The 12145-nt window shown below is 38.8% G+C and overlaps 1 protein-coding gene across 1 annotated transcript in view; it reads left to right on the forward strand.

Annotated features, from left to right (window-relative positions):
- The window catches only part of LOC147307950 (contactin-associated protein-like 4), a 123252-nt gene that overhangs the window by 42304 nt on the left and 68803 nt on the right, over positions 1-12145 (forward strand). The window contains exon 3 of the mRNA XM_086270954.1: positions 11419-11612. Within this exon, the coding sequence (XP_086127080.1) occupies positions 11419-11612 (194 nt within the window). The remainder of the gene's footprint in view (positions 1-11418; positions 11613-12145) is intronic.

Below are 12145 nucleotides of genomic sequence, written 5' to 3' on the forward strand. Positions count from 1 at the left end.
CAATAACTCCACGTCATCAATTTTAATCTATAATAGACATATATTTAATATTTACACTAACTCTTTAATGTTTAAATCTTCACTTTTGAATTCAAAGCTAAAGTACTTTCAGGACATGAGTGTGTTCTACTCGTGCAGTGCCAAAATGCAGACAGACTAACTTAACAACTTGTTTTGAGCACGGCTTAGAATTTAGTCAAGGAAAAGCCACTCTACATGCTAATAATTTATCAGTATTGCTCCCTCAAGCGGCCAGATTCTTGATTAATTAAAAATGATAATTAATGACAAATTCAGTGCCATGAATGTCAGGTCATACACGATACTCGTGGATCATAACTGTAAAAAATAATCAGTAAAAATCACGTCAAGTTGCAAAAACGCAGACATTAGGAGTAGGAGGGTAATGAATGGCCACTGTGCTGCTGATGGCTTCATAAATCAGGTTCAGCTGTCATTCTACTACTACATTTTTCAAATCAAGTTGTAGTGGCAGATCAGGAGAGCCGTGTGTGTCACATTTCCTTCCCAGCTGTATTAACGGTGCAAAGCCCACACGATCCCGGCTGTTTGCTGAGGAAATCAATGAATTAATGAATGCCTCCGTCTCATTTTCAACTCCTACTGCTGCTTCTGCGGCTGCTGATGCTGCAAAAACTCTGGCTGCTGTAGCTGTTCTCAGAGGAGCAGCTTCCCTTTCAGTTCATTTACTCACTAAATGAACAGAGATTATCAAAGCCCTGAAATACCTTTTACATATAAATGCATGTATTATTAAATTTGGGCTTTAACTTCAAAGACTTTTTGTTATTAGAGATGGCTGTAGCTCAGCAGGTATAGAGCAGGTGCTCTACTGCTTGACTACATCATTGATTTGCTTGGCTTGCTTGACTCCAGCAATGACAACAGTGGTTGCTAATGCTTAACTTTAAAACCTAGCCATAAATTGTAAAACAGCTTGGAGACATTGTTGCTGGTGGTGATAGTCTTGAGCATATATCCAAAATGTACTGTGTAGAGTTATTTGTGGCCAGTGGTTTATGAAACTATTTCAGTGCACTGTTACATTTTTCTGTTTCTTCAGAGAATAAAGATCTAATGTATAACTTATTACTCTCATTTTTATTTTCATGTCTATTTAAGCTTAATTTATAACAGTATTTATAACAGTATGTTTGCACTGAAGCACCGCAGCAATTTCCTAATGTTGTAAACCCGCTCAACATTTGGCAATAAAACCCTTTCTGATTCTGATTACACAAACTTTCCATTTTCAAACAATGTCAGGCCTTTGTGTTCAAACAGGCAGAAATATATGATATATGAAATACACGGGAACACATAGGTACATTTAAAATTTCTGTCTCTGCTCATTAAAAAAAACAACTGAAAAAATAGCTGATATAAATTTAAATGACGTCCCCTTTGTGAAACACGTAGTGTTCAAGCACTCTTGGCTTCTTGCACATGCTCGCTCTCTGCGCAGGTTTGAGTTTGTGATGAAATCAATGTGCAAATGCAGGACGAGCATATGCGTTACTGGATTCAGCCAGCCATTTTTTGCCACTTTGTGGGACTCAGTTGAGACGTGAAGTGTGCTTGGCAGACTTGCTGAACAAATAAAAACCACGTCTGAAATGACGATGTTATTGTTTGCCACATAGTTTTATCACACAAAAAGCTCAGCTAAGCAGTGATAAATGTGTTTATATGTTGTGTATCGCTTCAGAGCGATATACACATTCTTGTTTTTATATAGATGGCAGATTCTTTTGAAAGGTGGCACACTCAATATTTTTTGCAGTCACTGTATTTTTACATCTGGGTGCAGAAAAGCCTGAAAAGCTCTGGCAAGAGGCTCGTTGAAGATAAATGTCTGTCTTACCAAAACCTGTGGGATGAATCACTCACTATTCTGGGCTCCCCACCTCTCTGTTTAGATCTTCCTTCATTTTGATTTCTGTTCTTACAGTTTATCGCTCATTTCTCACATAAGCCTCTTTTTTTTATCCTTGTAGAATTTTTACCCCCCTTTCCCATCCATCTGCTTTCCGTGTTTTAAATGAGCTTCTTAGAAGTTGTCTCCTTTTCTTTGCAGTCTGTTTTCTGGTGTAGTCATTAGTTTCACTCCGTCTGCAGCCACATTTTCATCAGTAAAAACTAATTTCGTCAGCCACATCTTCTTGCCAAATGTTAATAGCAGTGTTCGTGTTCTTTTCTCGGGCAGCGCTGACAATTATCAGTAAAGCTGCTGCAATTATGCTGGAATAGACGTTAAGACTTATTGTGCCACTGTAATCACTTTCTCAGTGAATTTGATTTAAAATGCGAATTTAACTTTAATTGGAAACCTGTTGTGTTTACGAATTGCCAACTAATCAAGTACTGATTTACGCCTGTCTCTGTGTGTGAGTGTGTTCATTGTTCAAAGTTCCTGTATTACACTTGAAGCTTGAGGGGAAATAGGCTGGAGTTTCCCTGCAGGAGATATCCAATGTTTCCCAGCCTGCTGCTGCTACATCGAGCCCATTAGCCCTTCTGTTCGTCTGACATGTCATCAGGCTGCTGAAATTACCATCCAGGCTTGCTATTCTCATGTAAATGATTAACCTTCATTCCAGGTCTGTCTTTCCCATTCAGCTCCCTGTCTGTCTGTAGTGTTGTCTGTTCACTGTGCTGCCTGTCTCTTAAGGTAACAGCTTGCCTCTTCCTCTGCCTGTCTCTCCTTTCAACTTTTGACTTTTCATTTTGCTCATGTCTATCTCTGTATGTTCCTGTCTGTCTTCTGTACCTGTCAGGTGGAATTTCGGTGCATTATTAATGATTCAGTGGTCCTTTCTTTGCTTATCCATCTATCTGCTTCTTATAGCTGTGCTTCTGTCCGCAGTGGCTTCATGTCAAGCTTGGTCTCCCTTCAGCAGTAAAGCAGAAGGGCAACTGTGCAGCCTGAGCAGCTTTTCTCTTCACCTATTACATACACTCCTTAATGCTCTAGTAACGGGACAAATTGAGTTGGTTTCAGGTGTCAGTCCTTACAGGTTAACTGGATTCAGTTGGTATCAGGGACAAACCTGTCTCACATTAGTTGTATTAAGTCTTTGTTGAGAAGAATTTTCCAGAAAAAAACAAAGTCTTATACTATGTATGATTATTCAGGGACTTTCTGGGGAAAATTAGGATAAAGTTTTCTGGAAACCAATTTTCAATTTAATTTGCAGCTAATTAGGGAGAATAAAGATAATGGTCAGTTAGTTCAGCTGCTTTTAATGAACCCCAATTAACTGGTAGCATAACCCAGAAAGTTTTTAGTCAATATACATTACGCTAACAGAAAGCACAAAAGATGAGTTAATTCACCAAGCATTTAATTGGGATTGCCTGTGCACTATAATACAATCCCTTACAACAGTGCCATGAATTCTACCTATAAATGGAGCCTGTATATTTGGCTTTTTTGACATTGTCCAAAAGCTGATAATTCTATAATCGAGTTTGCAGTGGGTGGTGGTTTGTATTTCTTTTCACTGCTATAATGCACTCTATTCAATAGGAGTCTCTCACCGTCTGAAATGGGGGCAAAAATATTCAGCTGGTGTTGTTCGTAGCATGTAAATGACTTTTGACAGCTGCACAATTTAATCATCTGCCTTTCATGCAAGTCTTTTATCCTGTGGATGAGTGGAAACTGACAATATATCTCTCGCTTAGGTTCCAATGTAGGCTTGGGTAACATTCATTGTCTTCTTCCTAAGGCAGTGTTGTTGTCACAACACTATCCAGCTGTAATTGGCATTTTTGGCACAGCATCAGAAATCTCTGTCCAGAAGAGTGAAGCCTCAGCCTCTGAGGCCTCAGATAGGGAAAGGCTGGAGTGCCCATTGGGAATGAGTTACAGCCCCATGTGGAGAATTTTACATGTCTAGGCGTATTGTTTATGAGGTGTGAAGCTAGGAGAGGGTTATTAACAAATGGACTAGTGTAGCGCCTGCACTAATGTTGGTGAGCTGTAGCTGTTGATTTACCAGTTGATCTGCATTCCTATCCCAACTTATGGTGACAACCTGTGGGTAGTGACTAAAGGATGCTTGTGGAAGACTGTGCCAGACGCTTGTGGTGGGATTTATTAGGAGAGTTTAGTCATTTAAGAAGAGGTCAAAATAGAGTGGCTACTCTTCCATGTCAAAAGGAGCGGTTTCGGTTTGGACATCATCTAGGTGAGGAGTTTTGAGTATAGAGATTGACAGACCACGTGACTTTCGTGCATTGCATGCCAGGAACTCGTGGAAAAACAATCCAAATACTGCATCAAATGCAAGCATTTGCAGCACCGCAAAACGTTCATTCTCCGGTTCCAATACCTTCTTGCTTGTTCTTTGTCCCCCAAAAAAGTTATGTACAAAATGAATGAGAACAATGCCGGTCCGTACAAAGACAGACATGATGAAAAGTCAAAGAAAAGATACGAGGAAAAAATCAAAGGAGTGAAAGGTTTAGACCCGTACGAGCACACAGAGTGGACAAAATACGTTAGCGTGCTGCCCAACTTTCACCACGCTCATATTTATAATTATACGGTTCTTGGAGTGAGTGCATACACTCATGAAGTTTAGTAACTTCAGATCACTGCAACAAGCCCAGGTACAGTTTACCAACGAATGGGTACAGGACCTTGAAATGCACCGCGTAGAACGAAAGACCATCGTACCTATCATAAGTTTACCAGTCTCACAAATCGTCTTCATAATAGGACCTTTAAGCTCAACGGTAATTAATTAGTAGTGGAAATAATTTCTGGTACGCATTACAGAAATGTAGCAGTGACAATAATGCTGTAATCGCACTGGGCAATTGGTGATACAAAAAAAAACCTGTTTTACCCTGTGAATAAAAGTATATGTTTTTGTCAGTGTACCATGGTAATAACAGAAGCGAAACGCAATATTGTGTCAGGACAATTCACTATTTATGCACAATAAACAAAGGAGCATTGCGCGGCAATTTCTGTTCAGCGCCAGACTTGCTTGTAACCTATATCACCAATTATGTTATGAAAAATGACGTATTAACTACTACAAAACACTGACCTTTGTGGGAATGCTTGGAGCAGACTAACATGTGAGCTGGAGGGTTCTGGGACGTTATATTTGGTCTTTGAATGGCTGCAATCCAGGCCATCCGTCGCCTGTTTGTTACTTCGGAAAGATGGCTCGAACAATTTCTCTTCAACGACGTAATCCGATAACAACCGATCTCTTTACCCGTCGGCTTCCCGTGGCTGTCATGCGACCGGCTATTGCAGTTAATAATACAACAGCTTCTTGCCATTTTTTGGGTTTCTTTTTATCGCTGTGTAACTGATTTCAATTGAAAGCCTGCGTGCGCTAGTACCTCTTGCCACGAGTTCCCAGAATCCTTTGCAGTTTTACCCCTGAATGACGTCACATTTTCAATCTCTATATGCACCCAGGACAGCCTGGAAACACCTCAGTGTACACCTTGAAGACCAAAGCATGTGGCAATTAAGCAGGATAGCCACAGACACATCACTTAATAGCTGTACCTTTTGTCTATTAAAACATAATAAAATAATAATAAAAAAGTAAGATTTTTCAGTTTGAATGGGTAGTAAACTGTGTTTTTTTTTCACCTAAACTTAACCAAAAAGTTACAAAAGAACAATGTAAGCAAAAAATAAAAATCCCATATGACTGAGACTCTTGTCTTCTGATTTATAGCATCTTCTGACCATCAACTTGTGGCAGAGCTGTTGTTTTGTGGGGAAGTGCAAAGTGCAAGTTCTCTGGTATCCATTTGATTAAATGAGTATTCCTAACAAGTAGTTGTGAAGTGTATAAATGTGCAAAATGGAAAAATGTAAAATTCAATTCAATGTGTTGATTTTCTAGGACAGCAACTGTTGTGCTTCAGCTGGTTTTACACTTTATGTCAAACTGTATCTTTGTATCATTGTTTCTTTAGGTGTTGGAACTGATTTATAATTCATGACTACATAGATAGAAGTGAAGAACATTTCAGTGCTTTGAATCTCTGTTGGTTTGAATCAAGTTGAAAATAAGTACATATTTAAAAAACATATCCTGGTGTTGTTATGCTAGTTTTACCAATGGTTTGTATTCTGTTTGTACAGTTTACAGTGCTCCATCTTTTATGGAGACAGGGTTGTTTTATCTGACAGGACATAGTAAATCTTTGCAGCGTCTCTTTGTCTCAGTTTTGTCTCTGATCTCTTTCTCTTTGCCTCCACAGCATTATCAACACGAGTAAAGGTCAGGAGTGTCTGCCCCTCACAGTTCTGCTGTCACTGGACATGTCTGAGTCAAGTGCTTATTAGCTTTGGCCTTTAGCTCTTTTAAGATCAGCTTCCAGCAGCCACAATACTAGTTCTTTTAGATTTCTGCTGGGCCTGGTGCCACACACATTTGGTTCTTATTGAACATATTAAAACCAAAATGATGAATGGTGGCACTAATGTTTACAACTGCCACATGTCTACAGTTGTACACTTGTAGGTTTCCCCCCTTGACTATTCATTTATCATGTATTCATTTATTTTCTTACAATTAGTATATTTTTAATTTACTTTTGAAAATGGCATGGGGTTGAATCACATGTGACATGTCTTGTGGAGATCTGGAAGTATGGTGAGTCTATAAAGCACATTTATTTAGAAATGACACTGCTCAGTGTCCTGGAAAAGCTTAGCAATGCCTGCATGCTGGAAGAAAGGCTTCAGTTGACTGATGAATGCAAATTCTGTCTCAGTTCTGGGAAAATTCTTGACAATTCAGTCAAACTGTTGGGCCATGAAAGTCTGCACACCCAAGCTAACTATCCTTTGTAGACTGTCAAGATGGCTTATGACCTTCTTGTTGCTGGTACTATGGGAATTTGGGCAGCCCAGACTGTAAATCCCAACTCACTGACTCTGCCTAGCAGTTCGATGGAAACAGCTTGTACACGGAACAAGCTCAGTACAGTAACGTGACAGTAACGTGACAATTTGGAGTACCAAATGCATAATTACACATAATTATCATCAGTCAATAGAATCAAACTTTTTAATCGCACAATCATCTTCAAAATAAAGAAGTTGTCTGTCTCTTGAACTCAAGTAATGCAAAGTAATGAGTAACTATGGTTAAACATGTTTCCAAAAATATTTAGGGTCAATTACAATAATCTCTGTTTTGTCTGATTTTAGAAGGAGTTCATCCAGGTCTTTATGTTATTTGGACAAGACAGTTTCTCTAATTGATTTCTGCCAGCTGCCTTTGTACGCAAGTGTAAGTGGGTGTAAATGTGCACCCAAATGCAGAAGGTCAGAGTTCAGAATACAAATAAAGATATTTATCAAGAATGATTAAATTCTAAGGGAAACAAAAAAAAAAGTACACGAAGATTACAAGGGTCACTAGAAGCCAGAGGAGTCCAAGGAATGCACTACAGGAACAAACGAGAAACAAATGCGCAGACTACACAATGCAACACAGCAAAGAATAGATGCAAACTGAGGGCTTAAATACAAAATAGGTAATCAGGAAGATGGGACGCAGAAGGATAATTAGACTCCACTGAAACTAATCATGGATGACAAAAAAAAAAAAAACCCAGGAAAAAGACACAGAAAATAACAGCTACTGTGTACCAGTAAAACAGGAAGTAACTTAACAGGACAACATCTGACACAGAGATGCAAATTTAACAAGAAACAGGGAAACTCAAGGAATTAAACATAAACTATAAATCTGACCATAAACAGAAATTTAATGACAAAAACTACAATTTAAAGACTAAACAGAGAATGTAATCATGAGGAAACTAGCCAGGGAATACCAGCTACATAAAAAGAAAACAAAACTCAAAAAGAAGTCAAAACAGCAAAAAAACAAAACAAAGTCCAAGTATTAATATATAATAACTCAAAACTCGGGCAAAATAACTCAGGGTCCATGACAGAGAAAAGCTTTCTGGTGTTTCGAGTTACAAATGGCATCCAACTGTGATTACTACCTCTACACCATCAAATGTGCAGAATTTCCTCCTCGATTTTCTTTATAGTATTAGTAGTTGTGTACATTTAAAGCGTCTCATCATGTGGGACACCTGTTTACCTGCTCACATTGTGCGGATCTTTTCTGCTTGGCTGCAGAAATTTGGTCCACAGAATCAAAAAAGTAAATAATGAAACAATTAGATTTAAAGTGAGATACTGTTTATGGTAACTGTGATTAGTGTTACAATAATTCCATAGGAAATAAATGTGCATCATGACAAAGACCTCTGAAGTGATGAAAAGTGTGTGCGCGTGTGTGCTCAGTGGGGCTCGGGTCAGCACTCTCCACTTTCAGAATTGACCATCTGGTGTTTGAGCTCTGAGGCATCTCTTTGGCCTGACACAGCACTTTTGCACACTCGCACACAAACACAGATTCTGGCTTCTTCTTTCTCTCCTAACTGTTGTCACTGCATCAGAAAACACAGATACATACACAATAAGCTGGTGTATTTCCAATCAATAGCTTACACCACCACCACTTATAGTGACAGTGTTTTGGAGTGAGACACAGTGCTGCTAGCCAAATGAAGAACAAAACTAAATATGTATATAATGTTTGAATAAAATAACTTTTTCAAAGCTCTGCCTTTTGTTTGGTTTGCTTTTCCTTTTTCAACCTATTGATCTAGAAAACATCTAATTAATATGCTACCACACCGCTCTTTATTGGTGATGTGTAATATGGAAAAGGAACCTGCACAGCTGCTGTAAAACTAATCAATGCTTGGCACCACAACCCTTTATTGATGATATTTTATATAGCAACGGATGCAGTCTTGCAGGCAAACTTAAAAACTAATCAATAGCTCACACCACAGCTTCTTAGCACTGCAATATTTGGGGACAGGATACAAATGGTCTGGCAACTCTTCAGTGTATAGAACTGCATCCTCTTATTGGCGATGCTTTTTCTGAGAAATGATAATAGAGACTTCACAGCAATGTGCGGTTGTTTGTAAAGGGCAAAATATCGTAGCAGTGAGGTTAAAAAAGACGCAAAACATTTTCAAGCTTGGATTGTACCCCCTATTGCGTGTGCAGCTGCCGAGAAGGCATTTAAAGACAGTGCTACACAAAGACTAGTGCAATGGATGATAAGCCTGTTGGATTTGATTGATTTGATTCAGACAAAATATCTCAACCTCTGCATGGGTTACCGCTGGATTTTGTTAAGACATGCACATGCCTCTCAAGATGAACTGCATTAACTTTAGTGATAACGTCACTGTTACAGCCCTAGCAGGGCCTCCTCTTGATATTGGCTTTGTGTGGGTGTGGTGTTCTCTCTCTGTCTCCGCCTCTCTTTCTCCTCCCACCCCTCTGTCCCTCTTTCACTCTGCCCTCTCTCCACGACACACCTGCTGTTCATTACCCTCGTTTGGCACCTGGACCCAGCCAGCAATCACCTCTCGGAGATAATATGGGCTGGGGATGAACTGTGTGTGGGGGGATTTTCCCTTGTGGCTCTACACTGTCTTTCTAGGTGTTGGAAAGGTCCTACTGCATATTTGTCCTGTCCGTGGTTTTATGTTGAGTGAGTAGACGGGCCTGTGGGCCCCGGAAGTGTCTCCCCGTGGTGAGGAGTTAAGTGGGAAGTGCCTCCTTTATTTGTTTGGTAGTTTTTTTCCTTCGTTGCTGCGACTGCTTCCTTTGCTTCTTTGGCATTATTGGTAAAACAGCTTTGCCAGCTCTTTAGGTTAAGATTATTTGTAATAAAGCCATATTATGTGCTGAACACCTCTGTCTGGTTTCCTTTTCATTCCGTTCCGTTCCCATTTGTTACCGGTCCCCACACTCACACCCCTAGACCTCCTTCGTGGGGACGTCACAGTCACAAAATTTTGTAATAATAATGATAATAACTACGGTAATAGTAGCATCATTAGACAGATTAGACAGACAATTTAAACAAGCAAAATAAATATCACAATATTTAAAGATAAACACCATTTGGAAATCATGGCATAGTTTAAAAAATGTTATCATCATATTTTGTTTACATGCATAATGACTTATATAAATTTAAGGGTGGTTGTTGAGTACCCTGCTAATGTTATTATTAGGTAATCAGCTTAAATTATTTAAGTAGATTTGGATGCTGGCCTTTTAGCTGGTGCACTAAATTGCAAGTATTATTTGAAACTATGTTATTTGCATAATGCTTTTTGTGAATTGTTTATTGCCCAAATCTTAATGCCTTTCTTATTAAGTCAGGGTGGAGCAATGACAACAGCTGCATTAGTCGTCATTTTCTATGTGTAAAGGTATGAGAAGTAACAATTAGTGTTACATTCACATTTGCAAAGGTTAATATAAGCTTCTAACATAGCTCCTGCAGGTTTGCGTTCATTAAAGTGTTTCTTTGTTTGTTTGTTTTTTCATTTTTGGTTTAGTTTGAAGCAGCAAGTTTTTCAGTTCAAGACGACACAATCACAATTTCCTCCTACGGGAGACAATAAAGCAACCTAATTGTAATTACATTTAATGGGTTTTTTATAAGATAACATTCTATATCTATTCAGATTTAATATCCGGTACAGTTATACTGTGTGTATGACAATAAAGTACCACATTGCACTCCATTTGTTATCGTACATTATTAGAAATGGGGAGTCGTGATTTATGGTTTACTTGCATATGTGTGTGTGTGTGTGTGTGTGTGTGTGTGTGTGTGTGTACGGTTAGAAAGTAAGTGTGAAGGTAAGGATATCTGCAAAACAACTCACCCAAGGACAAACGAGAGACACAAATGAAAAACTTTAAAGTCTGAAAGTGAAAGTTTGTAACTCTGAAAAAAGGCTTTGTTTTTACTCTTCTTTTGATTTATAAAGACCAAAGAGACTTGTGATGAAATTCCAACATGTATTGAGTTTAAATGGCTATTAAGAAACATTCTCTGTAATAAAGGAGCAGCAGTCTGAGGTCCTTAACCCATTTAAATGACATTTTCTGCACTGAAAATAACAAGTTATCTGTTTGAGTAAAATAAGTTAAGAACAACCTAGAAACCGTGTGTTCAGCCACTGCACAGAAATTAGTTTTAAACTGCTGACAGTATTTTTTACAATGCATTTGTGCGTCTGGAACAACTAAACATGACTTAAAGGTCAAGCTATTCTTTAATCTGTCATGTTCTCACACACTGACACACAAACACAGATGTATATACACAGACACAGATGTATACACACACACACACACACACACACACACACACACACACACACACACACACACACACACACACACAGAAGAAAGTTTATTACTTTCTACACCTCAAAGGTTGAAATGTAATAAAGTTCTTTCAATCTTTTGTTTTTATCATTTTTGTGTCTCTGCAGGAGCTGGAGGTTGGTCACCTATTATTTCAGACCGATATCAGTGGCTCGAGGTTGACTTGGGTAAGCGGACAAAGATCACAGCTGTCGCCACACAGGGCCGGTATGGCAGCTCTGATTGGCTAATGTCTTACCTGCTGATGTTCAGTGACACGGGGCACAACTGGAGGCAGTACAGACAGGAGGACAGTATTGGGGTGAGTCTACAGAGCAATAGTAGTCCCAAAACAACAAACTGAAGACTATAGAAGTGTTTTAATGATTTTAATAATTTAAACAGGTATAACGAAAGCTTATATGGCAAAAATACCTTTAAAACTACACAAGTAGAAATGTACAAGCGTCATTACACTGAAAAAATAATCCTATTGATTGCAGCTAATTTTCCTGGACCACTACAGTCATACTTAGAGACGATTTGGTGTTTCGTAGAGCTGATTTGCACGAATCAGTCAGTCCTGCAGAGATAATCACAGTCATCAGAAGCCCTTTGACTCCTCATTAATAATGGATGAACCAATGAAAGGGCTCTGCTGACTATGCTGACCTGTTGCCAAAACACTTAAGCTGCTGTTGACGGACACAAGTGAGACAAGGAGACCGAGGCTGTGCAATTTAATCTAAAGGCTTTCTGAATGCTAAACTGAAGAAAACTACAACTTTGTTTTAAATTCAATTCAAGGACGTCTTTACATATGCACATATTCAGTCTCACCTGTCCTTTCACTTG

The sequence above is a fragment of the Aulonocara sp. 'chitande type north' Nkhata Bay genome, linkage group LG18 (genome assembly GCF_057382095.1).
Source record: "Aulonocara sp. 'chitande type north' Nkhata Bay isolate Kocher_YH1m ecotype deep benthic linkage group LG18, A_spYH_male_GT1.1, whole genome shotgun sequence".
Classification (NCBI taxonomy): Eukaryota; Metazoa; Chordata; class Actinopteri; order Cichliformes; family Cichlidae; genus Aulonocara; species Aulonocara sp. 'chitande type north' Nkhata Bay.